General features: G+C 36.8%; 1 protein-coding gene across 8 annotated transcripts in view; it reads left to right on the top strand.

The window, feature by feature from the left end:
* PHF20L1 (PHD finger protein 20 like 1) overlaps positions 1 to 27,266 on the top strand; it is a 57,510-nt gene that overhangs the window by 24,630 nt on the left and 5,614 nt on the right. For 4 of the 8 annotated variants that reach the window (XM_056483576.1, XM_056483581.1, XM_056483580.1 and 1 more), the window contains 12 exons: positions 398 to 650; positions 2,650 to 2,835; positions 3,040 to 3,246; positions 10,209 to 10,427; positions 10,623 to 10,679; positions 11,922 to 12,026; positions 16,111 to 16,275; positions 16,660 to 16,841; positions 18,729 to 18,828; positions 21,742 to 21,937; positions 22,336 to 22,705; positions 26,226 to 26,388. In XM_056483576.1, the coding sequence (XP_056339551.1) occupies positions 398 to 650; positions 2,650 to 2,835; positions 3,040 to 3,246; positions 10,209 to 10,427; positions 10,623 to 10,679; positions 11,922 to 12,026; positions 16,111 to 16,275; positions 16,660 to 16,841; positions 18,729 to 18,828; positions 21,742 to 21,937; positions 22,336 to 22,705; positions 26,226 to 26,388 (2,203 nt within the window). The remainder of the gene's footprint in view (positions 1 to 397; positions 651 to 2,649; positions 2,836 to 3,039; positions 3,247 to 10,208; positions 10,428 to 10,622; positions 10,680 to 11,921; positions 12,027 to 16,110; positions 16,276 to 16,659; positions 16,842 to 18,728; positions 18,829 to 21,741; positions 21,938 to 22,335; positions 22,706 to 26,225; positions 26,389 to 27,266) is intronic. The other 4 variants (XM_056483582.1, XM_056483585.1, XM_056483584.1 and 1 more) reach the window with 1 other exon arrangement.

The raw sequence follows: 27,266 nt of genomic DNA, 5'->3' as shown, positions 1-27,266 counted from the left end.
GGTGCATCAGTGTGTGTGTTCTGGCTGGGAACAGATGCTCTCCAGGTTCTGCTTGGAGACTGCACTGACAGTGAAGGTGAAAGAGAAAACTGAAAATACTTTGTTGAATTTTCAAATTGGGAATAGAGGGAATGTTTTATTTTCAGGCTTTTTGCAGGTATTTCAAATAGTAAGAATTGAGTTTTCTGAATACTGAAAACAATTGGTAGTGCTCCTTTAAAAAAAAGCAAAATTTAATGTGATGCATTTTAAATAGTTTTCATTTGTATTTAAAATAATGTTGGTTTTTTTTTATGTGTTTGAGTACTGAAATTGCTTTTAAAAAGATCAAAATAGAATACAAGAACCACAACGAAGAAACTGAAATAAAAGTATCAATTTTTTATTATTTATTCAGGAGATTTCACCTAAACCACAAAGTCAGAAAAAAAATGAAGCTGATATTAGCAGTTCTGCCAACATTCAGAAACCTGCACTGTTATCCTCAACTTTGTCTTCAGGAAAGGCTCGCAGCAAGAAATGCAAACAAGAATCTGGAGATTCTTCCGGGTGTATAAAGCCCCCTAAATCACCACTTTCCCCAGAATTAATACAAGTCGAGGATTTGACGCTGGTCTCTCAGCTTCCTTCTTCTGTGATAAATAAAACTAGTGAGCACAGACATTTTAAAAAACATACCGTAACTACTTATAAGAGATATACAAAAATTTTCTTTGGTTGTAAATGGCTATTGCTTTTAAAAATGAATCTGCTTTAAATAAAATGTCCAAGTGGGAGAATTAGGGGTAGCTCACTATTTTAAAAGTCAAGTCATATAATAAGGCATTTGAATTATTCCACCAGAAATAATACATTTAATTAATATGTTGCTATTTATAGAGTCATGGCTTTTAAAGGTTGGCTTTCCCTCTATCTTAAATCTCCACACTAGCATTAACAGTGATACAGGAAAAATCAAACCTCCCTTCTGAAAAGGGCCTGATTCATTAAAAAGAAAAGACATACACCTTGGTGTGGACCTTTCCTTCTCTGAGAAACTACACCTTCAGCAGGCTGATGATCTGTACCTGTTGGCTGTGGCATTCTTCACTTTATGTGATACTTCCTCCAAACATGATACGAAAGAGAAGATGGGTTCAAGATCTGTGGTGGAGAGATATTAAAAATTGTGTTTCCTTGTCCGAGAAAATCCCATGGGTGTTCAGCTTCTTATCGTGTGTAACTGGTTTGCCAAGCATGAAAATAATGTTTATCAGAAGAACAGGGAAAGCTTTATGCTGCATGCTTGAATACACTATATTTTGTGAATATTAAGGTATTTCTATATTTTTTTAAAGATTACATTAGATTTTTAGTGTTGCTTAGTGTCAGGTTCTTTGCCTAAAGAACGTTAAATAATGAGGCCAAAGGTTAACATCAGTGCAGGTTTCAGTCAGTCAAAAGCTACAATTTGTTTTCCCTTTTAGTATAGTGATTGAGGATGGAAGACTCAACCTGCATCATGTGTTCCCCTTAACCTTGATTTTGTATTTTCACTTATGAGAAGTTTCTTTTTAATCTTTGCTCATAGATAACTTAAGATGAGTGGGAGAGGGAGGAGTGCAAATTCAGAACACATTGGTAAAAATTGTGTTTTGTCCCCACAAAATGTTAGCAGTCATCCATATTGTAATACGCCTTCTACCCCCACCCCTAGAGCAATGGTAAGTAGCTTTCCTGGAGCATGCTTATACTTTGGATTAAGTTGGACTTTTCTGTAGCAATATTTCTGTAAAAATAGCTAATTTAAAACTTGATTACTTGGTAGCTTAGAACTTTTAGTGTTGCCTTTAATCTTTGACTTCCAAGTTTTTTTTTACCTCTAGTGGAAAGTTAGTTTTGCCGTGTCCTAATTTTTAAATCTGGATATCTGACTCTAAAATCTGCTTACAAAAAGGAGAGAACAATGATTTACAATGTAATAGCAACTTAAATGTTTTCCTATGGCAAAATTTTGTGGAACTGGGTAAAATTGAAGGAGTGTAGGGGAGTGTGGGTTTTTTGTTTTTAATGAATCAGGCCTATATTAACCTATATCAATCCTCCTCCCCCATTTGGGGTTTTTTTAATTAAAAAGTTCTGGAGCCTTCTTACTGTGCCATGCATTGGCAGTGTGTGTTTGGATTTCAGTTGGGGTATTGATATCAGGTTATCAGAAGGCAGGAGGTGGGATATAAAATTAAACACTATTTTCGATTATTTCTTTAAGTTATATGTTAACACTATCCATGACTTTTTAGATCCTTAACTGTGATCATTTGTTCTGTTTATTGTTAAATCCCCCTTCCATTATAAGTAACCTGCTGCCTGGGTTTTATGGGGAGGGTTGCTTACTGTAAATACACTGCTTGCGTGAAACAACCACCTTCTCCAGTGGGGAAGTAGGTGCCCTAGTAATTTGTAATAAGCAAAAACCAGAATCATGTCTTGAGCATAAATCTTTCTTTGTTCCTGGTAGTCACAGTTTTGTAATTACTTTTACCAGCTTTGCTGTGAATACCAGCTTTGCAAATAAGAGTTTAAAGCACTCCCCATCTTTAGATCTCAAATGCTGCGGTAAGATGATGGTGTATCTCTCTGCTTCATGAACATTGAAAGATCTCTTTTTAGGTCCATCACAGCCAGTGAATTCCCCTAGATCCTACAAACATAGTCAACGGAGAAGAAGATCACAGCGTTTAGCCACTTACTCCTTGCCTGATGATTCTGTAGAAAAAGTTTCTTCTCCCTCTTCAGTTACTGATGGAAAAGTGTTCTCCATCAGTGGTCAAAACCAACAGTCATCAAAATTGGAGGGTAATGTATCTTAATCTAATAAAGAACTGCCCAAGACAAATTGAATCATAAAAATGAGACCTTTCATGGTTTTCAAATAATGGGGTATTTTGAACTGCTGTAGCTAAAGCTGTTTTGCTGTTCCTATGTTATGTAATGCTACAATCCAGAGTGTTTGTTGGACCCATGTGTCTTTTTTAATATGACATTTTTTCTTTTATGTAGCACCTGATGTTGCTCATGTGTCACTTGAGAAGCGTGGACCATGTCTCCCTCTTGATTTAAGCCGTAGTTCGGAAGTTACAGCACCATTATCCGCAGAATCCACTTTCCGTAATGAATATCCCAGTAAAGACAAGGAAGATGTTCAGATGATTGCATATCTTTCTTCCAAAGCAGTAACTGATGGAAGAGTAGCTACAACAGCGTCAGGTAAAGAGATTCAGTATACAACCACAGAGATTTATAGTTGTAGGGTTAAAATGTGTGTGTATTCAATCCAAAGAGGGGATGCTTTTTATTGTCTTTTCTGCACACTCAAAAACCTGCCTCTCTTCTGGACTCCATCTGCATATTCTTTGTCCTCACTGACTTGGAGCTGCTTTTGCACTTCTAACATGCTTTAAGGAGAATCTGAGAGTGTGAAATGAAATAATTAACAAAGTGAAGTCTTTACTAACACTAATTTGTGGCTTCAGCTTTAAAGCAATGGTGTTCTCAAAGACAGTCACCATTCCTCTGCTTTGCATCTGTTTGCAGTGGAAATTCTGTCCTTCGCTTGCTACGAAATGTTACTTAAAAATATTTTTGAGAAATCCTCAAAAACTTTTATATAGACTTGATCACCCTCAGCTCAGAGCCCAAAGCTGCAACTCTGTGCTGTCTCTCCCTTTGTAACAGTTCACTGACTACTGTGAATCTGACATGAAACACTTGGATAGAGGTAACAGAGAGATTTGGGGAAGGATTTACATAGTGGTTTTCAGACCCTGAAAGAGGGATGTTTTCTTCCAGTGTATGCTAGGTGTTAGTGTAATTTTTCTGTAAGTCTCGTATGTGGCTATCACACCATTTTTAACTGGCTTCCAAGAAAGAATTATTTTAAAACTTTTTTTTTTTCTGTTTTGTTTCATGAGAAAATTGTTCAGAAAAGTAAGACAAGGGGAAAAAAAAATCTAATTATTGTATTCTGCTCAGAAGGTTTTTGATAAGTTGATAGTAAGGGAGGACAGCATGACCTTAAAATATAGAGTTATGACATTTAAACTATGTCTTAGTCTATTAATCTATGAATCACTTGAACTAATTTGTCAAAATAAGGGCTATAGGTATCTCTAGTGAGCCACCACTTAAGCTTTTTAAAATATAGTAATTAAAATATTAATTACTTGAGTGAAAACATGTGACAGTCTTCATTTGCCCTTGATACATGGCATAACAGCAGAATTACAAATTCCTGGGAAAATTACTTTTATACAAGTCCTTCTTATGTCATCTTCTGCCACTTAGAGAAGTGCCTTTGGGAGTTGTGTATTTGCCCACTCATTGAACAAGATTGTAAAAGAAAGAACCAGCTTCCAACAGCCATCTGTTTCCTGTTTGGTAAAACTCAGTTATAGAAATTTAACTTCTGGCTTTTCTGATCTATTTTCTGGCTCATTTTATGTATAGTTGACAGTGCTGGAAGTTGCCTGCTCCTGTCATGGGCCTGGCTCGGAGTAGAGTGAACCAGTTCTAAACCCAGCACTCAGGAGTGCACTTTGGACCTGTTTGTTTAGCTGAGGCTAGGCCTTGGCCACAGCTGAAGCAATAAAAGAATAAGTTTTATTTAGAGGCATCTTTATTTATTGACTCAGAATTATGGGGCATGTCTATATAGTTTGTGTCAGGGAGAAATTCCATGATAAAATTGTTTGTTGTTACTAGTTGAGGCGCCAGAAGTGCTTACAACCTCTACTAGAGGATAGAGTTTATAAAGTATATAAAGTTTAATGAGCCTTTTTTCATATCTGTATAATTTTAAGAGTTATAAGCTCTAAAGGAACTGATTTGCCAGCTACATTTTTTGTCTTCTATGTTTTTGCATTTCCAGGCACATCTGTTTTGTTCCAAATTTTCATGTGTTACAGTTTTCTTTCATGCAATAAATGGAACTTTGTCTTGAGCTTTCATACTGACTTTTTGTCCAAATGTTAGATGTTTTCAATAAGTTGCAGCATGTAGCCCAACAGCTTCTTAAGTATCAGCTCTGTGGCCTGTAAAACTAATATAACTAGATTGATATCTTTAATTCACAGATTTCGTGGCAGGTTATGAACCAATCTGCCTCTGTCAGTGGTTTCCCCAGGACTCTGTAACTAAAATCCATATGTGTTTTGCGTTCATTCCAATTTCTTTACTCTGGTGGAACATGTTTTTCCTCATAATCTTAGAAGAAAAAGAAATATGTAGATTTAAGTTCAGGTTTGAAACCTCTGGAGTTAGTCTGCACTATTGAATAAGTTTGTAGCATATTCTGTTTTAGAAGGCATCGTTTTGTCTCTGAAGCAGCACAGGTTCTCAAGTCACATTCCTGATGCATGCAAAATTACACCAAATTCTTGCATACTTCAGGAAAATAAATAGGATGCACTCTATCAGTACTTTCTCAATTATCTGTTTAAACAATAGCAAGCAAATATATACAGGAGAGGTGCCCAAAGCTTTCCTTTCTCATTCCTGTCAATTCTTAAAATAATTGAGAAAAGTTAATTTGCATTATACAGAAACATCTGCTTAAGTGCAATTTAATACACTGCATTATTTAAATGTATGTGTTGTGACTCAATCCATTACAAATTGAGGACTCTGGTGTAAAATCCAAACTATTCTGTAATTGTGTTTTCTTGATCTGAAAGAACTATTATAAATCTGCATCTGTTTATGGTATTTCTGCTGCTAGGGTTTTATTAACACAGTGGATGCATTTGGAGTTCTAGATTTTGACATCACTACTGATTTTGTTAAGTGCACTTAAGTTACACCTGTTGTCTTTGTAATCCTTGAACTGTGAATAGTTTCAGAGATACTTCATGATGGTATTTAGCCTGGAACAGCCTGGTCTGATCCCTGACCCTTCTGTAACAGAGCTGAACTTGTTTAAACCCAGAGATGTCATTTGTTACGTGGCACATTTTTAACTTCTATCAGTTGAGTCAATTGAAAAAATAATTTGGTGTTGTTAAAAATCACGCATTTTAGTGACTTTATTCAGACTTGGTATTTTCAGAGCATAAGGACTTGGTGCACTGAAGTGCAGGTGTGTAAACGGCAACTCGTAGTATTAGCACATAGATTTCAAAATCATTGCTCAAAATTAACACCTCATCATTTGCAGAGGCAAAACAAAAGCTCTGTGATAATTCCTTCAATCCAAAGGCTCAGTGGAAGTACTGTGCACTTTGGTAGGCACCTGTACACTACCCATTAGTTAGTGAACAGAAGTACTGCTTTACTAAACTATTGTGAAGTCCTGCTTGTGATCACCTGATACTGCACAGACATAACTAAGAATCTTTGCTTTTATTTACCAAATAGATAGACTTTGTCACCATTCCAGGGCAGGTAACTAGCCTTTGGTCACTTTAGCATTTCAAAGACTTTAAATCCACAGTCAATCAGGGTATTTGCAAAGCACAGTAGTTTTGACATTCTGAATACATGAAGTTCAGATCTTTCTGTTGGGCTTCTCTTTAAATTTATGATATTTTCTCTTGGTTTCTGTAGCCCTGCACCATTTATGTTACTTTAACTGTTATATATTGAGCAAACATAATTACAGCAAGCAGTCTGGGTTTTGAAGTTTAAGTAAAAGGGAAATATTGTTACACTTTCTAATCTAACAATGCAATATTTGTAATGCTGATATAACAATATTATTACTAGGTGTTATTTCCTGTTCTAACACCTATAGGTGATTTAGCTCGTAGGGTAGCATTAGGTTTGCTATATAGGAGAAATTTGCATTTAAGACTAAAAGAAAAAAAACATTTCATACTTTTATGTAATTTCCTTGGTAACAATTTACTGCAGCAGGAACAAGAAACAGCTGATGAACAAAATTTTCACAAAATGAGATCGGTCGCTTTTAAAAAACTTACCAGTGTTTACCTGCTTTACTGGTTTACCTTGCTTTTAAGAGGGATGAACTGTTGTTCATCTTGTTACTTGCTCATGTTATTTTGGGCCTGTTTGTTTTACTTCAACCATCTATTAACAGTCAGATTTACTCCCTAATTTGAATGCCTGCCATTCTAATCTCTGTCCTGAAGTTCCCAGTTTGGCCTGGTTATGAGTCAAGCAAGAACCTTTTTATAGGCTTATTCTTCCTAAAGACATCATTTTGGGCAGGGTCCAGTATTAATCTGTGATATACAATTAAAAGTCTGTTTATATATAAAATTGGTCTGATGCACTGGGAATTTAAAACACTAAAGTAATCATGACCCGCATGATTGATACTTCCATTGCAATTAAATTGTATATTAATGCAGATAATGATATTTATGATGTTATTTTAAACATGGAAAGCAATGAAATAGAATATCAGTCAACAAAATAAGTTGCTTCAGATTGCTACAATTCACTTGGGCTTGATGAATTGCAATAAGCAGTACCACTGCAAACCCTGTTGTGCTGTTGTACCTGTGGGCACAACATCCTGTCCTGTGCCTGTACTTGCATGAGGGGGCTTGTGTCACTTCTCTGTGCCATAACAGAAGAAATAGCAGTGGAAGCATGCTGTAAACTGGACTGGGAATGCTGTGGTTTGCATTTCTTTTTAATCTGAAATTAGTCTTCTAGTGATAAAATTGATCTTGGAATGGTGACAAAATCAGTAGTTTACCAAGTCTAATCTTTGGTCGTCTTTGTCTGTGCCGAGTGTTAACTGCAGACCTCCCACGTTCACTGTGTGGGAGGTGGCTGGCTAGACTCTTTAGCAGGAATGAAATTGCAATTAAAAGTAGCAGTTCAGATAAAAAGGTGGTATTTCCATAAAGGAACTAATATTTCCTGGTTGTATTTGTTGCCCTTCTGACTGTCCAGTTTTGAGGTTATGTGTAAGGTACAGTGATTGCACAATAGAAAAGCAGACTTTGCAGGCTTTGACACTTTATGTAGGATTTGAGAATTAAGGATTCTTTATCTAAAAGGATTTTCAGTGAAGAAAAGTAGAAACCGAGAATAACATTGCAACGTATACAGGCATAATAGCAGTTTCTGTTTTCAAGTTACTATAGAAAGGCAGTTTGGAGAGTTCTGACAGCAAAATGGGTATTTGCTTGACTGGAGAGATTTCTGCCCAATGTAAGTTCTGTCAAACAGTTACTGATTGCTTTGTCAGATGTGCTTGTGTTGAAAATTACTGAGATAATGCAGTTTGTTGTGTTGTGGCTGTTGGTATTAAATCATATTTGTATGTCAGGTCAGGATTTCTTCTCAATAATAAAGTGCAAATACTAATTCATCTAATCTTGAGACTAAATTTCTCTTGAGATTATTTGGATAGAGTGTTCTCACATCTTTTCATCAAAATGGCAGTGACTTAATGAATTACGTGCATTTGGGTGATCCTTTTGGGCTCTTTCTAGAAATGAGACAAGACGTTGATAGCATGATGATGTGGGCAAGTGTCACTTTTTTCTTTTCCTAATGTGCTAAAATATACTTAATTGCTCTACAGATGGCAGAGCAGTTCAGTCCTGTAACAGAGACAAATGGTAATTAGGAAATCCAAGAAAGGAATAATTTGGATAATGTTTTGTGTCAATGATAACTATTCCAGCAAGCTAAATGCACTTGAAATACAAAGGCAAGAGCCTGAATCAGTCTTAAAAGGAGCATGGTCTTGGGTGAGCTGGTTGATTTGAGGCAGTGGAATGACTCAGGTAGCCTCAGGTGTGGCTGTGGAGCTCGTGCAGTGTGGAGGAGCCAGCACACAGAGCTGAGCAGCTGCTGCTGCCTGGATTGCACAGCGCAGAGCTGTCCTGCAGCTGGGGACACCTAGGTTTTAAAACTGTTGTGTGGTGTGAGAGATGATGCACCACTTCCATTTGTTTTTGCTGGTCCTTCAGCTTTCCAGCTAGTGGCATTTTGGTTGTGTTCCCAGAAGGCTCAGAGGAGTGGCAGTAGGTGTTGTGTGGGCTGTGCTGTATCCCAGTACAATTGGGTTGGTCTGTCCCTATTGGGAAGGCTTGAGGTGTTCTTGCCTTTTCCCCGGAATCTTTTTATGACTGATGAATTTACTAAATTATCTTAATGCTGCTTATTTAATGAATTCCATTCCAGATCAGCTCTATATTTTGCCTTGTTGAATATCTTGGCCAATAGCATGTGTTTTTCAGGATTTGTTTTTAAATGCTTATGCTTTTGTTGGGCTCCTCTGTTGAGCCACACCAAAGGTAATTGATGCCTCCAAGTGTTTACAGCTGGCATGGAAAAATCTGAGCCCTTTATGACTTCACAGAGCTGCTTTTTTGTACAATATCTCCTTGGCATGGTCCTAAAATGTCCTCAAGGATCTATGAAAATTAGGCTTTCCTAATTACAATTAGATGAATCTTGAAGCTCTAACAATATTGATGGACACAATAATAGAGAGTTTTGAATTACTTCAGTGATGTTCTTTATTTATAACTTTTTTCTAGCTAGAAATAATTAGCTAGATTCTTTTAAAATTATTATAAATACTAGCAGTAAAAATTATAATTTTGGTTTTGTTTTCGGTTTGTTACTTCCTAACTTGCACCAGATAAAGAGCTAAAAAAAGAACTAAGTATTTCACTGAATAAACTTCTAAATAGTACAAGATAAGAATTGTCACTATATGATGCCAAATTCTGACAAATCACCATACTTTTACATGTTATTCAAATGTGGATTAGTGAAAGTGAATTATTTAAATATTATTAAAGTCAATGAAAAATTCAATAAGCAGAAATGGTTTATGCATAGGACTGAAAATGTTGTACCAAAGCTTAATTTCTCTGTTAAGATAATGGAGCATTAACTTAAATGTTACTGACAGTGTCAGCACCTTTAAATGTTATGCTTGTCATGGGTTCCTAATAAAGTGAAAACAAAAAGGAAACAAAAAGACTTAAAAGTGTCAGCAAAAGTACATGTTAACCACTTCAGGTAGTTACAGAGTGAGTGCAAATTTCAAGATACAGGAAGGAACCTTCTGTAGCATGTATTGTCTTGTATGTCAGACTAAGATCTAGGCGTTCATGTGCAGTGATGACCTGTTAAATGTGATGATGGTTTGACCATTATTGACATTTCAGTGATCTGACCCAGCCCTGCTGGCTGCAATCCTTATGGAATGCCGAGTAAATCCATCTTCTTGTTTTCAGCACCCTCGTCCCATGTACATGCCTTGCATCTGGAAATGCCTTTAACCAATAATCCCAAGTTACCCAAAGGGAATAGTAAAAAAAAGAGGTCTTCCACATCAGTGAGCTCTGAAGGGACAGAGATACAATGCTCTGTGCCCATAAAGGAGAAATGTTTTGAGAGTCTGAAGGAGAAAATATTAAAGAACGTGATTGAGAAGGACAAGCATTCAGAAGTTGGTAAACTACAATACTTTTTGTTTCCAGTGCTTTAGACAATAAAAATAATTGTAAAATGACATTTAAAATAACTGTATTGTTTGTATGTTTCTTATTGTTGTGTACCCTTAGGATTTTTAACAGTCTAATGATTTTTACAGAAATTAGGTCATCACCCAGACATTGGCCTTATGTGATATATTCTTCAATTTGCAGGTGCAGCTAGAATGGAAAGAAAAGGAAAACTGGAAGAGAAAAGTTCTTCAACATATGGTATGTAGGGAGCAATATTATTTTTACAAAAAGAAAGAAAAATTCTCTAATGCTTTCTGTCTCTGAAGGGCAAATGTAAAAGTATAAAATATTTCCTGGCCTAGCTTCACTTTTTTTTTAAGGTCTTAAAAAGAGTTTTTATGTATATGGCAGGTTTGTAACATAAGAATAATTATATGATAAAAAAATAATACCCGTAGCAATGAGTTTGAGGTTCCTAAATTACCTGTGAGAGGCCCTCTGGCTCTGGTTTGATTGGTTTGTTTTTTTAGTAGAGTGAGTAATACTGGCTATTTAATTGTACTGTCAGATTTGAGATGGGAGGAGCGAAGAAGGGTTACTAGCAAAACATTTGACAATTCATGAAATAAAATACAGATTAAGAGGACTCTGTTTTTATCCTATGTTCAAAATAAAATAAATTAGTAGAGACTGGCTAGAATTCAGAAGTCATTCTACCTTGTTTATCCAGGAGGTAAAAGTTTTGTCTTTGTGCTCCCCAAGAAGATAAGACTGCTCCAGTTTGTGTGCAGGAAACAATCCTGGCTTTGAGGCTTATTTTCTGTAGCAAGTTAATTTCCTTGTCATTTGACTCACTGCTGATAACGTAAGAAATTATTGTGGAGTGAAAATGTGGTATGTATTTTGTCTGGGGAGAATTAACAAGACAAAAAGAATTTTTCAGAGTCAAGTTGCTTGTCCTTGTGTGTATAACAGCAGTGGTTAAAAGTGAGCTGCAGCGTAAAAAATGTGTCAAATTCGAGCCAGAATCGGTTTTCTGTGAGGATGCCACTGTATAGTGCAGAGTGCTGACAGCAGCAGCAGATTTGTGGTACTGAAATTTCCTTCAAATGTCTTTCTGTAGGCCTAATATGTGCTTTTAGGACAAAGTTACCTTTATAATTTGGAATTTCGCACTTGTGAAAGCTTTTTCTCAAGGCCAAATCTTATTGTTGTAAACTGTAAGTAAAATAAAAGTTATAAGCTATTTATGGGATGTTACATATTTTGTGTACTTTGCTATATTTTTAATGCCTTGATATCTTGCTTGGAAATACTTAAAATGATAAAATATTATTTGTCAAATGAGATTTCTTTGAACTATTATACCAGCAGTTAATAAAAGGTGTGTCCAAGATTGCAGGTAAATTAACTGAATCATTTTGATCTGATGACAGAGCACTTGATTTTGAATGCCTATTTTAGGTGAAGCTGCTTTGAATTGTTTAATTTTTATTTCAGGTAAAAAGAAAGAAAAAGAAAAGGAGAAAAAGGAGAAGAAGGAAAAAGATCATAAACCAAAACAGAAAAAGAAGAAGAAAAAAAAGAAGAAATCAAAACAGCATGGTAAGTTCAATTTATATATTTTTAAAGTAAGTAAAACCACCCAGTGTATTTCTAGCATTAGGTAGTAAAATTTGTTTTTAAACAATATGAATGTAAAATTTCAGAAATGTCCAAGAATAAGTTTTAGCCTTAAATATGAAAAGGACACTTGAGTCCTTTTTTCCTTGCATTTATAGCCTTTTTCTCTGTGATAGACACATAACATAGATGTTTTTTCTTCCTCAAAAATATATGTTTGTTGTTTTCATCTCTTTAAATTCTCCATTTGAAGCTTTTTGCACGTCATACCTATTTTGTGTGGACATTATATTATTCTAGTGTCTAATTTGTTGCTACATTTCAGTGGTTTGCTGTATGCAAACCAATTACTCCTGCACAGCTGAGGATGGCATCTCTGTTATAACAGCCTTGTGTGTTGCCTTGACAAATGGGGATTATATTTTGTGGATTATGTGTTTCTCTGTCCAAAATTTGTGGTACAACATGAAAATTCTTCCAAATCATGCAGTGCTTTAGTGTGAATTACAATATTGTAGGTTTCGTGTACTTCATCATCTTTATACTGGAGTAATATAATTTTAAGCTATAAACTTTAATTGCATATTTTACTTAAAAATCATTGAGAGCTTCTGACTTGCACTGGGAAGGCATCTAAGTATTTGCAAGAAGATATTGATAAATACTAAGTATCTGCCCAGTATTGTTCTTTGGTTTTATCTTCTTGTGGTCATAAGGTGGTTTGTTGTGGGCTGTCTTTTTTTTTTTTGTTTTGTTTTGTTTTGTTCCGCTTGGGTTTTTGTTTGTTTTTGTTTGGTTTGTTTGTTTGTTTTCATCTTTTTATTCCTTTGATCTTTTTGCCAGCTTGTCTTAGAAGCTTGGCAGAGGTACCATAATTAGGTTCCAATTTCTAGGAGCCTTATCCAGTGTTTGTAAATATGAGAAGAAAATATGCCCAATGCCTCAACAAATAGAAATGTTAAATCCAGATGCAAAAAGCAGTGTGAGTAAAACCTGAGCGTTTTATTCTTTGCAAATTCATCTTGTGAAAATCTGGGTTTAACAATCCAGAGGTATTCAATTTGGGCTTTTTTTTTAACTGGGGAGAAATTTAAAATACCCTGGTGAATTCTGACTCCAGTGTCTGATCCTGAAAAAGCGCATCTGTCAAAAGAAACAGGACTCTCTCTCCAGGACTAGGTCACTTCACTCCAGCTGTGGACAGAAATGTAAGGGTGTGAGGCATGCTCCTTTTGTTTGAAGTGAAATTGAGGCATCTTGGGCAAGAAGAGGGAGCAGGTACATTGTGTGTCTCAGGTAGGTTTTGAACAAGGCTTTAAGACAAAACAAAAAGCAAAGACTGGTTTTGTGCTCTGGGTGTGTGCACGACTTACTGATTGTATAAAACCCATGTGCAGCAGAAAGCAGGCAATGCCTGTTATTTATGCTGCTCTGTTTCAGTGAGGTTAAAAGCCAGTGCAGCTTGAATTAATCAACTCAGCTGCTCCTTGAGTTCACTACAATGAATACATCTGGGAAATGCTGGAAATAGTGTGCTTTGGACAGAGACAGTAAAGAGGAAGGTGATCTAGGAGAGAAGGATATTTAGGAACCCTTAGCAGGAAAACTGTGGTGATAGGTGCTTCCTACAGCAGGATCAAAGTGCACTAATCTGATTACATGCTTATATTTAAAGTACTAATTTTTAAGAGTAGTTAATGACTAGCTACTCGTAATTAGTGAATGAAGCCTTGGGTGTGCTCAGGTGGGTTCAGGGGAAAGCCACGGTGATCAGAGGGCTGGAGCACTTCCCCTATGAGGAGAGGCTGAGAGCCTGTTTAGGCTCTCTCATACAAAAGAGAATGCTGGGGAAAGACCTTATAGCAGGCTTCTAGTACTTACAGGAGACCTACAGAAAGGATTGGGAGGGAGTCCTTGATAGAGAGTGTAGTGATAGGGCAAGGGGTAGTTCCAGTTTAAAACTGGACGAGGGTAGATCTAGATTGAATTAGATATTCAGAATAAATTAATTTCTGTGAGTGTGGTGAGCCACTGGATGGGTTGCCCAGATAAGTTGTGGATGTCACATCCTGGGAAGTGTTGAAGTCCGGGTTGGATGGGCCTCTGAAAAACCTGGTCTGCTGGAAGGTGGGGGAAATGAGATGATCTTTAAGGTCCCTTCCAACCCAAACTGTTCAATGACTTGCAATTACGTGACTTTCCTAGGACAATCTCTCCAGCCATTATGATTCTTGAAACTGTTTGCAAATAATTTATTAGAGGAAAAGATACAATGCTGGTTATCAAGATAAATGCCAGTACCACTGCATGACCAGCAAGCAGAAGCATGTGATGTTGTCTGTGCTTTTGTGTGTGTTATAACAGCCTTGTCCTGCTCCTCTCTCTGGCTGAGCAGGAAGATAGTACAGTGGGGATTTCTGCAACAGGTAGGCTCAGACGCTGTCTGCCCAGTAGCTCCTCTGGATCCCAGTCTTCCCAATTTCTGTGCCTGCAGATACGAGCTCATGGGGCAGCAGCAGTACTCTGTACTGCAGTACAGAGAGTCTCACTTCCATGTGCATTCTCACATGCTCCCAGTGCTGGCCAGGCCAGCCCCCCAGCCCAGCTCTCCTGCTTAGAGAGTCATTTCCACCCAGAGCTGGCCTTGTGGACCCACTGGCTGCTTGCTCCCAGGCTATTTCATCTGCTCATCAGCTGGTCCAGCTTGATCCATGCAAGCAGTCAGACACTTGGACTTGCTGCAGGGTGCTGTAACATGAGCTCATGGGCCTCTGTGACCAGAGATCCCTGGCATGGGGCTGGCACTGTTGGCACTGCAGTCTGAGTGCTGGCACCACAGACACATGGACCCTTCGACCTGCAGTGCTACTCCATTTGCTGGCACACAGACCATGTGCTTGAACCCTGAATGGAGGGCCCCTTCCCCAAGTGAGAGATGGGAATGAGGTTTAATAAAAATTACAGAATAGTTGAGGTTGGAAGAGACCTCTGGAGGTGCAGTGGTCCAAACCCCTTGTCCTGGTTGCCCAGGATTATATCCAGACAGTGTTTCAATGGCTCCAAGGAGGGAGACTTACAACCTCTGCCAGCACAGACTGGATGCAGGGCATGGCCAGGCAAGTGTACTGGCCACAAAACTTTATGCATATGTAGCTTTTTTTATCCTGTTGTTCCTGTGTTCTCCCCATAATTGTTCTTCCCCAAATCACTTCAGGCCTTCCATTTTCCCCACCTTTTCTTGCTTCCCTAAGCATTTCATAGTAAGTAATTTGCAAACCCTAAATTATTTTCCCCCACTGGCAGCCCCCCTGGGCTGCAACTGCCATTAGTCCAGAATATGATCCAGAGAGCTGCTGTGGGTAACACATCCTCATGGGTTTCGTGCATGGATAATGGAGGTGATGGCACTGCTGGGAAAGTCTGAGAGGGGCCTGGCCAGGGGATGTTTGTTGTTTGCTTGCTCATCCTCCTTTGAGCCTGTGTATGTGTACTCTCTTGGGATGCTCCCTAGCATATCCCACTAACTATTGGCCCATTCATGTCTCATGGGATGGGCCTGGGAACATCCAAAGACAATTTCCTTTGGGCTCCCTGTGCTCCTCTGCAGGAGTGCAGACAAGCTTTTATCACTTAAACTGACAGGGTCATCTGTGGTTGCTTCTAGGTAGCAATGCAGGTAGTGCTGCAAGCAGACTTAAGGCAAAAGAGAGAGTCACCAGCAGCATCTCTTAGGATAGCAGATGGTGCAGGATGAGTTGTGGAAAAAAGAAGACTTCATAATATTCTGGGAAAAATTACCCCTCTGTACATTCAGAGATGGCAGAGTTACAATTGGTGATGCTTATCTATCAAACTTGATTATGTTTCTTACTGGAAAATTTTAAATAGAATGTTAGGAAGAACTTCTGTTGTTTCTTATTTACAGTTTCATCATCCTGATACCTCAGCATTGATATTCTTTGCTTGTCAACTTTGCTGCAGTAAAATCTATACACAATTTTTTTTTCTTCAATTTGTTATAAATTTTACTTTTGTAAGAGTGACTTCTTTTCTTTGAACTTTGCAGATTACTCGGATTATGAAGACAGTTCTGTTGAATTCCTGGACAGGTGCTCCTCTCCCCTGACGCGCTCGTCGGGCAGCTCTCTGACGCTGCGCAGCATGTTCTCAGAGAAGAACACTTCTTACCAGTATCCAAGAGCCATCCTGTCTGTTGACCTTAGTGGAGAAAGTAGGTTGAGTGAACAGCAAATCTCAGTTTATAGATTTAATTTGTTGAGAAAGACAATTTTAAAGGAAATAATTTATTTTATGTTTGGGATTGTAGCTATAAATATGGTGACTGATTTATCCTTCATCTGTTTAAACCAAAATGCTCACACTCCTCATACTATTCTACATTGTACTTGCTTTGGTTAAGAGTTGCTACTCTGCATCTGAGGAGAACACCTTAAAGGCACTTTGCAGGACTCTTTTTGAAATCTTGTATACCAGCAGTGTTTGAGAGCCATTTTTTGGCTGATGAAAATTAAGATTTTACCTGTCAAAACTCTTTATACTTCTTTGAATTATCATGTTTCTCCACACAGAGTTTCACTGTATTTATTTATATTAGACCTTTCAGATGTGGAGTTCTTGGATGATTCTTCCACAGAGAGTTTGTTACTTAGTGGTGACGAATACAATCAGGATTTTGATTCAACTAACTTTGAAGAGTCTCAGGATGAAGATGATGCTCTCAATGAAATTGTTAGATGCATTTGTGAACTTGATGAAGAAAATGGCTTTATGATTCAGGTAAAAAAGTTTGATGTGTGGAGATATATTTTCCATGTGAATGTTTTGCTTGTGAAGGTGCCCTTTTGATGTGTAACTGGAATTACGTAGAGAGCTATACATAAGTGAACAAGAACAAAATATTTCTTTGTTCTGCACTTGGTTTGACTCTGTTCAGTGGATGCAGAGCTGTTTCTCTAGGATGGGATTCCTCTAGCAATTTGATTCATAGGACAAATTGCTAGGTAACCTTTTCTTTATAGCCAGCTGATAAATTTGGAATAAAGTATCCTCTGCTGCACACAAACCATTGCTTCTGTTTCTCAGACCATCCTGATTATATGAGCTGTCCTGGCTTGGCCCTTGTGATTTGCAGTACCACTTGTAGAAACCTCTCTGCTCACTGTAAATGTCCTTTCTCTATGTGCAACATGTCTCCTGTGCAGACACTAAATACTGTCAGTACTGTGATGTGTGTTTCATCTTTAGAATAGCACTTCACACACTGGATATCACTACCAGGTTTTAGAAACTGCTGAGAATTTGCATCTTAACTTGGTATAGATAAAAGGGAAGAAGAATATGCCATGTCTGTACAGCATTCAGGTGTTGATGGATTGCAACTCCTGCTGCTCATTTTTTGTACTCCAGTGAGGAGAGCATTTCCCATCCATGAGTAATTTCAAGTCTTTTTTTCTCAAGCAGTTTATAATGCAGTGATTAAATCAGATGCAAAAAGCAGTAAGGAACAACTCAGTTGTCAGCTTTAAAAAGGTCATGAACCTCCTGTCTTTTTTACCCTCATTCAAAATCAGGTTTGTATTCAACTAGTACTGTGGTACAGTTCCTGTTGACAGTATGGAGCCCTTTAGTTGAGACTTAAAGGAAGCAAGTAGGGCTGTCATATGTTAGTGGACTTATTCTTCTAGAACTGACAGAGGCCTGGAAATGAAGGGCACACAGACTGTCTCTGGGAGCAGATTGAAATGCAGTGCTCCCTTGGAGGAACTGAGCAGGAGTTCAGCTGTGGTAACAATGTGGAAGAAAGGACTGGTGTAAGAATCTTTGGAGACAGGAGGGGACACTAGCTGTGGTGACAGGAGGAAAGGTAGCTTCAGTGTTTTGAACAGGTTGATGCTCAAAGGCATGTCAAAGCAAAGAGGAGAAATTTTCAGCAGTGAGCCAGCAGGTATTTAAAACACTGGCAAGCACAGAGTTGAGAAAGGGAAATACCTTTATAAGAGGTAGTTTCCTGCCTGTTTTTGAAGCCAAATGGCAGCCTGATTTTTCCTCTTCATGCTTGTCTCACAGAGCAACCAGTTTGCTGTTTCTAGGCTCTCATGTCTTGGCACTTCTATTTTGCTCTCCTATTCTCTTGTTTCTCCTCTTTCATTTTCTCTTAATTTTCTTTTTCTTTTAGATTTTCCATTGGTGCGATATTAAAAGCACATCTTTCTAGCGCACTGGAGAGATGCTTTGTAAATATAAATAATTAAACTGAAGAGTTTTCTACTTTTCACTGTTATGCTGTAATGTATTACATTATCTTTCTACTTTACTATAATATTATACTCCTGTCTTATGTTTCACTACTAAATATGTAGGTGCTAAAGTACTGAATGTTGTAATAAAATACTATTTAATATTACATCTTTGGTTTCTTTTTTTTTCCCAGTCCAGAGTTTGTGGTTGAGGTAACTTTCAGATCTAGAGCTGTTTTTTTTAGCTTGCTGTCTTTGTCTACCCAAACACAAATTGCTCAACTAAAATAATCTTGCTCATACCAGCTATTTAAATTAAAGTGCTGTTCTCTGCATTTTGATGATACAAGAAGTATTGCTTCTCAGTTTTTGCATCTACTCGTCTCAGTTTTAGTTTTTGCTTCTGTTGTTTTCTTTCTGATGTCAGTGTGAAGAATGCTTGTGTTGGCAGCACAGTGTGTGCATGGGACTGTTGGAGGACAGCATTCCAGAGCAGTACATCTGTTACATCTGCAGAGATCCACCAGGTATGCACAAACCACCTTTATCTGCAGCCCTGCTTGGGATTTTTGAGCAGAGACATTATAAATTTGCTTAAATTGTTCAAGCTTTGTCTGTTTTGTGTTACGTGTGACGCTTCTTTGGGGCAAGTGATTCTAAGTTCGGCTCTGAGCAGAAACTTACTTTTATGTTAGTAACATCATGGTTAGCTATGCTAAATCTTATCCATTAACTTAGTTACCATTGTTTTAGTTGTTGAAACTTAATTCCACCCAAACCTTAGCACTTTTTTATGTCAGTGTAGTCTGGAAAGCCTTTCTAAAGAAATAATTTTTGTTCAGGGATCTGTTTTGCCAACACTTGGAATCACATTTGTTCATTTAAATTTTTTCTTAGAGGAAAAGGACTCAGTACCACAGCACACTCAAACATGCTGTGAATGGCATTTCATAGTAATAGCAATTTTATAATGTTTACATTTGCCCAGAACTGTGTAAAAGTGTGGAATTGAATATTTAAAATATGGAAAAATCTAGCACATCTTATAGTAAACAATAGTGCACAAGCAGCATATGTTGAAATTCAGATAGTTAGGTCAAGTTTGTAAGAACTAGAAAAACTATTTAGTTTTAAACTGAATACATTTGATTAGGTAGATGTTGATTTAAAAAATATTCTGTGATAAATCTATTTTTCTTAAGAGTTATTTGGAGAAAAACTAAAGGATTTGGAAGTAAGTTTTTTTTATTTTCTTCTAGCAGTTGATACAAATGCACATACCTGTCTTCTGGTGAAATATCCAGCACTCCAGCTGTTTCAAAAGGGCAATGAGGCTACAACCTCAAATTTAGTTTCATTCTAAATTTGTGAAGAAGTGAAAATTCTAAAGAAAATTCTAAGGAAGTGAAATATGAAAATTGCTTGCAGAGTTTTTATTAACTATTTTTGAAATTTTTTGAATATTTTGAAATATTAGGAAAATAGAGCTGGTTCCATATGCCCCAGTGTGAATCAAAAATGGTTGTAGAGAGTCTTGTCTGACAGTTCTGTGTGGTGTTGATTTTAGCAGCCCAGCTTTTTCTTACTAAACTCAGCTAATTTGTCTTGTGCTCTTTCCCTGCACTGTTTTAGGTGCTTTGTTTTCCCCTGCTATGCAAAGTCTGTGTCCCTAATTTTTTATCTTCTCTCCCTTCCTAACCATTACTTTTTTTCTTTCTATGTCAGGAGAAAAAAGTCATTCTCAATGTCAGTATTTTAAAGTGTATTGGGATAATGGGCAAAAAGGAGATAGACAGGGTATTCTCCTGAAAGGTATGAAGGGCTTCCATCAACCCATTCTTTGTTCTGTCTATGATGATAGTATGATTTGAAATCAAGTGTAAGATATTATTGTCAATCCCTCTGGGTGCCTTGTTGTAAACAATAACATTGCAATAATTAGCATTATGCATTTCTAGTTTTGGGTGGATGTTTTGGTTTAGGTTTTTTTATTTTTTTTTTTTTTTTTTCGTGTGAGTTTTTTAGTAGTTATTTAACTACTGTAGAAGCATTAGCCAAATACTCATTCTTGCTGGTCAGGTTAAGACATAGCAGGGGAAACCTGAGGCCCACATACATCAATACCATCTCTGGAAGTCTGGTGAAAGGCACTTCAAAGGGGAGTGTAAGAGCTCTGCTGTCAGATAACTTTGAAATACCTGCTTTTCCTTGTGAAAAACTAAGTTCACTCTTTAGAATTTTTAAAAGTTTAATAAGGGATAAAAAGGGACAATATCCAGCACTGGGGTGTTTGGCAATCTGCCAAAAACACCTGTTAGTTTTAAACAATGTACTTAAATACTTTTATATTACATGTGTTAATGTATATTCATGAGAATTTATACATATTCAATCATTTCTGTGAGTTTAGAAGTTCCAGGAGTTCTTTTGCTTGGTTTTAACCTTTAACCTTTGACTTGTTTGCATGCTATCCTGTAGTTTAAATCAATATATTTCATTTCTTCTCAAAGCTCTCTTCTGTTTTTACACTTCCTGATAACGGAGAGTCAGTAATTTTTTTCTCTTGGTGTCCTGTTTTTTGTCACTGTTATCATTCAGATAAGATAGTCCACAGGTGTGAGAAACAGCATAGCTATTTCACACCATTATCTGAGTTAGTTACACAAATAAAAGCATTTTAATGTCACATAGTTTCTATTTTAATAATACGATAAGGTTTAATATATAATATACATATTTATCACACTAGTATTTTTATAAGCTATATGATGCATACATAAACTGACAGATTATACTATACCAAAAAGCAGTTAAAAGGGATTGCAAATTGTACTATATCAAAATCTTTGTGGTTAATAATATCTTGCAATGGCTCACGCAAAAATGTGAAAGCAAATACTATATTGGTATTTAGAACATCCTGAAGCCCTTTCCTGGCTTCTAATAAATAGATACTGACTTGTGTATTGAAGCAAAACATTGTCTTTTAGAAACAAACTGGGTGTTTTGGATATGTCCATATAAAATCCACTCAAAGTAACTTAGGCTGTCTTTATTTAAAAAAAATAGTAAGTTGCAGTACTCAGACTAATGAAGTGCTAATGTAAAATTTTTTTTTCTGTGGTTATTTTTAATTTTGATAACTGTATGATATTAAGATCTATGATGTTTTGATTGCAAAGGTGATTAGATTTTAATTTTAAATGCCATTTATAGGAGTCTTGAGGTTTCAGGCTAATTTTTTTTCTCATAAGTTTAAGACTTTCTTCTTAATCCAAAAAACTACATTCTTATATATTAATAGTAAAATCTTGATTCAGCCTCTCATGGATGTTAGGAGATATTTAGGCAAGTACAGCACATAATTATAGCACTCTAGTTGTAAATATAATTCTGGTGTGGCTTTAGATGGCCCTCAATTTGTTTATTGCTTACCCCAGGACAGAGGTGGAGTGCCAAATATCTCTATGACAAAGACTGGCTAAACAATGGACACATGTGTGGATTATCATTTTTGAAAGAGAACTACTCTCACCTTAATGCCAAAAAGATCGTGTCAACACATCACCTACTGGCAGATGTTTATGGGGTAACTGAAATACTGCATGGATTGCAGCTGAAGATTGGGATACTGAAGTAGGTATCACTCCAGGGTTTATTTTCCAGGATTATATATTCAGGTAGCAGAGACTACCATTATTCCATATGCATTTTTCTCTCACATCGAAGTTCTTTCTTGTATAATATTTTAAATAATTCAAATGCAAGATGTGCCGTACCCTCAGCTTCAGCAGGAGCTAGGTGTTCAGCACCCAATCAGATCTGGTCTATTGGGATTATTGGTGATTTTTTTGGTAAATTTTGTGTTAAAGGGGCATTCTAGATAATGCTAAATTGATGAATGACCTAGGAATACTTCGTGTTTGATAATAGTGCTTATCAGTAACTAAGATGTAGGAGAACTGGATGCTTAATAGTTGAGAGCTCTGAGTGGTGTTCCTATAACTTGATTTTTTATCTCCCCTTCATTGCAGAAATAAGCATCACCCAGACCTTCATCTCTGGGCTTATTCAGGGATGAGGAAAGAACAAGAACAAAGAACTGTTGGGGTAGAGAAAAAGTTAGTGACTTTGCAGGATGCTGTTAATCCAGCTGGAAGGACGTGTCATAGTCAAAACCATAAAGAGCCACCCAGTATACCCCAGAAGATGGAAGAAACTTATATCACAAGTGAGCACAGTTACCAAAAACCACAGAGTTTTAGTCATGACTACAAAGCAGTCACTGACCCTATGAGCTCAGATGATGAAGACACAAGTAGCTTTGAGGAAGATCAGGAATATCACACAGAGAATAAAAACTGTTTACAGTATTCTTTTAAAGATGGTGGCATGAATGAGCAGGTAAGTATCATTCTTCATCTGGGAAATTTTATTTGGAAAAGTGTGGTCACTATGATAAAACTGAAGTACATACAGGAATTTAAAAATGGTTTTTTGACTGTAAGTCAACATATTTATCAAATAAGTCAGCAGAAGCCATTAGAAGCAAACTTGGATCACTGAAATAGTTCCAGGTGAAGTATGTTCATTTCAGCTGGTCTGTGAAATACAAGGTATGGTTTAAGGTATTGCCTATGCTAAAAATTTATTCTCAATCTTTTGATTTCAATCAATGTTTTGAGAGAAGGGAAACCCTATTCTTAAAATGCAGTGTCTTGGAACAGAACTTACGTGGTACAAGGTGAAGAAAATGGGACAGATTTCTCTTTTTCTTTCAGGTTTGGTTACCTGCATGTGTTAGGGGGTTTTGGTTGTTTGTTAAACCAAGGAGTTTTTAATAGTGTTTATTATTGTACTGTATTCTTCTTTTAATAGCAGTGCTATCTAGAATGCCATCCACAAGTAATGATTTACTGAACAGCTAATTTCACCTCATGTGCAACTACTTTTCAGTCCTCTATATTGCATATTTCATCTAATGAAACATTTTTAGTCAGGATTATATTTTGCTGTTTAAACATCTCTTTCTCATTTCTACATTAATGGTGGGAATCCATTATTTGGTGGAAAAGGTCTGAAATTTGTTAATCTGATTTTAGTGAACAGTTCTCTGAACAAAACCCAAACCTTTCTGTTTTCTACAAACCAACTGTATGAGGATAAATTGTCCAGCTCATCCCCCTTTTGAAGTACAGTTTCTGGTGTGGAAGAAATGAGTATGATGCATCTTTTTTCTTTTTAATTTTAGTTCTAAATGAGGCATGAAAGCTGTATAGTCTGAATGGGGATTTTTTTTTGGCTCATTCTAATTAAAAATACCTGTTTCTATTCTAAATTTGCTATATTGCACAACTATATTCAGATTTATATTAAGGAGACATGCAGCAATGTCAAGTACTCTTGCCTTCCAACAGTAGTTTAAATCATCATCGTAAACAGTATAAATAGTATAAAGATATTTAGAATGAAAGGAAAATATACATGAGCAGTTAAACAGAACAAATACTTCCTTCAGAAATTCAAGCATACATCTAAAAATCTAAGTGCTCTCTGTTTGCCCCTGTCCCAGACAGATCTCTTCTTGATTTAAGAATGTTCTTTCCTTTGGGGACACCTTGATCACCTTTCCAGTAGTCAGCCTGGATACTAAAATAAGGCCTTTTGTCTAAACATGATAGGTGTGGAAAAGCTCTCCTTCATTTCTCCATGAACCTGTTTGCACTTATCTTAAAATTGACATTGAAGGACAATTTTTAAATTATCTGACTTCTCTCTAAGGTGCCTTTTCTCCTCTCCTTGTCAAACTTTGGCTGGGGCTTTGAATTTTCCTTTCTAGCATTTTTCAGAACCTTTTAATACTCTGGTTTTCCATATTGTTTTGTCTTACTGTAATCTGCAGTCCTGTTACAAACTTCCATTTCTCTTACAAGCAGTGTTTGGATTAACTGTTATCAAGTCCCTTTTTGGACTATGCATTATCTTTAAAATTGTGGTTTCCTTGGTTTTGCTTCTGAAAGCACAAGCCTTTCCCACCTGAACCTCCTGTTATTGCTTGTCCATGAGCTGTATCCTTAACTTTTCTCCTGCCATCACTCCCTGATTACCTACACTGATCTCAGCTTAGAGGAGAACCTGTTGGATTTTGCAGGTTTTTTTCAAGGAGCAATTTGAATAAATAGAGGTCATGAGAAGAAAAAAAAAAAAAACAACACATTTATGATGTTATTTAGATATTAGCTTTGAAATTTTCTCTAACTTACTGAAGCAGGCTGAAAGATGATTTTGTTTTTTGAATTATGAACTTGGAGCCTTTTACAACAAGGAAACAATGGCGTTCCTGTGGTTTTAGAGAGGATCTGAAAATTGGAAGGAATAGATAATTTCTTGTTTATATTGGATGGCTACCAATTCAATTACTGAAAACACTGTGGATGCAAACCTGATGTCTTCAGAGAAGGGATTTTAAATATCATAAAAGCATTAAAACTCTCATACCTTTCAAATAAAATCTCTCTCTGATAGATAATTTTAACTCCTTTAATGAACATCACGAATGTTAACAACACTTGTCCCATCTGAGTCCCAGCTGCCTGCAGGTCAGTCAGAGTTCTGTTTGTTTGGTTGGTATTTTTTAATTGATTTTAAGTCCTAAAATGAAAGTTAGATTTTTTTTGCTTAAGTAGTAACTTAAAATCCTTCTTTTCCTATTTTCTTCTTTACCTCTGTTCTCACTCTTACTACACTTGACTGAAGAAATAGACCTAACACCATTTTTTCCTTATGTAGTGTGGAAAATTAGCTGAGCTCTTAAGAGAAGTGTATTAATACATTAAAGTCATTCTTTGCTCTGGCATTTGACATGAATGGACACTGTGTGAGCACATGTGTCTGGCATTCTAGTCCTTAAAATAAAATCTTCAGTAGTGAAAGAACTGCATTGGATATGAAGCCATAGTGAATATAAAACGGAAGCTGTTAGTCCTGCTAATTAGCTGACATGCTGAGCTTTTTTAACTTGTTAAATCTGGTCTACTTACACTCAGTAGCTGAAACATCAAATACAGAAAGATTAGGAGCTCATGTATTATCTCTGGCATGCTATGAAGGTAGTAATTATATTAAAGAAGTCAGTGTTCCTCAGATACTGTGTTTGCATAACTTGGCATGTTACTGTAACTGTCCCCAAACATGTTCAGTTCTGCCCCAGTCTTGTGCTTGGAAAGTTGGTGAGGTCATAGCAGGTAGGAAGAGAAGGTTTTTGTCTTAATCAGCAAATGGAACAGATTGCCCAGAGAGGGTGTCTCCCTCACTGGAGATACTCCAGAACCATCTGAACACAATCCTGTGCCATGTGCTCTGGGATGATGCTGCTTGAGCGGAGAGGTTGGAGCAGGTGATCCACTTGGTCCCTTCTAACCTGACCCATTCTGGGATTCTGTGAAATAGGATGTCCAGTTTATTTGTGCAAAATAATGACTGTTGACATCTTAGATACTTCTGCATTGTAGAGAATTTTCCGTGGAAACAAACCTTTGGATTTTGCACATTTTTGGTGGCAGTAGACCCATGCAGTTCAGCACTTTATGAATTAAGTTGGTATTTATATAAAAAGGCACAAAAGTACAATCTGTTTTACTGCATTGAACAAAGTATTTGAGCTGATAAATTTCAGTGTTAGGGAAATGAAGCAAAAGGTATAGATGCTTACTTATGTGGAATCTGCATTTTGTTTGGTTTAGTCTATTGATGTGTCATGGTATGTGGCTTTCTAAGTAAGGTTTTTGTCATATATACAGAAGTACAATTCTAAGCCAACAGAGCTTATCACATGACTCAAATGTTGAAAGCAACACCAGAAATTTAAACCAAGGAAAAAAATATCTTAAATGGCAATTTTTTTCTTTCTGTTGCTCCTATGAAGAATTCTGCTGAAGGAAACACAGTGTTTGTTTGTAATGAAAGAAAAGGCTCGGAAGAACAAGTGGACACACATCTTCAATGGCAGCTAAATCTCCTCACCCATATAGAGAATGTACAGAATGAAGTCACCAGCAGAATGGACCTGATTGAAAAGGAAGTTGATGGTAACTGCATTGCCAGATTACTTGTTACTGTACCTGTAGCAGCATCTCTCATAACTAATGTATTAAAAGTGATCTGAGGCACTGAGGATGGATTTTTAAGTGCTTTATAAGCAGAGCTTGATCTCCCCACCCCCATCCACAAGTTTTCAATGCCCAATACAGTAGATTAAGCACTCAGACCCCTTGAGCTCAGGCTTAGACTAGAAAAAGCTTAAACCCTGTCTAGTTTCTGTCCAGATATGGATCATAAATTTGATGGCTTTTTCTGCACCTGGAGCAATTTTTGCCTGATTGTTCTAGTAATTGACAATATTTAGGGGGAAAAAAAGGTGTTTATTGTGCCTTCAACTTTGGTTTTTTACTATTAATAAGCAAGTGGTTTCATGAAGACAATTCAGTCTTCGTGAGAAAACTTGAATGAAATTATATTGTACAAGAATATTTTAGCACATAAGCACATAAGAAACTAGTAATTATGGGAGCTTGCATCTAATCTAGGACTCCTTAATTAATCTTTTAACAAAAAAGGTTGTCTTATTTCTATTTGCAGTTTTACTTCCACTATCCCTGCTTTTCCCAGGCAGAGTTTCTAAACTAACAGGGTTGACCTTTTGCTTTCTCTGTTTCTACAAGCACAGAAATTCCTTGAAAACATTTGGTAGAGATTGGAAAATCATTCTGTAATCTGGACCTTGTCCACAGAAGCCTGTTAAAGTGGCAGAAGCAAGCCTTATCTTTAAGGGATTCATTTTCTGTTCCAGAACTGTCAGAGTAGACCATGAACTAAAGTTGCTCTTATGTGTGTAGAGGGTAAATTGTGAGCCAGGGGTAAAATTTTCTCCCAGATACCTTTTTACAGCAACAGTCAAATCAGAAGA

Source organism: Oenanthe melanoleuca, chromosome 2 (genome assembly GCF_029582105.1).
Source record: "Oenanthe melanoleuca isolate GR-GAL-2019-014 chromosome 2, OMel1.0, whole genome shotgun sequence".
In the NCBI taxonomy this organism is placed as follows: domain Eukaryota; kingdom Metazoa; phylum Chordata; class Aves; order Passeriformes; family Muscicapidae; genus Oenanthe; species Oenanthe melanoleuca.
Note: the sequence above shows the minus strand (reverse complement) of the source record. Positions and strands in the feature narration are given on the sequence as shown.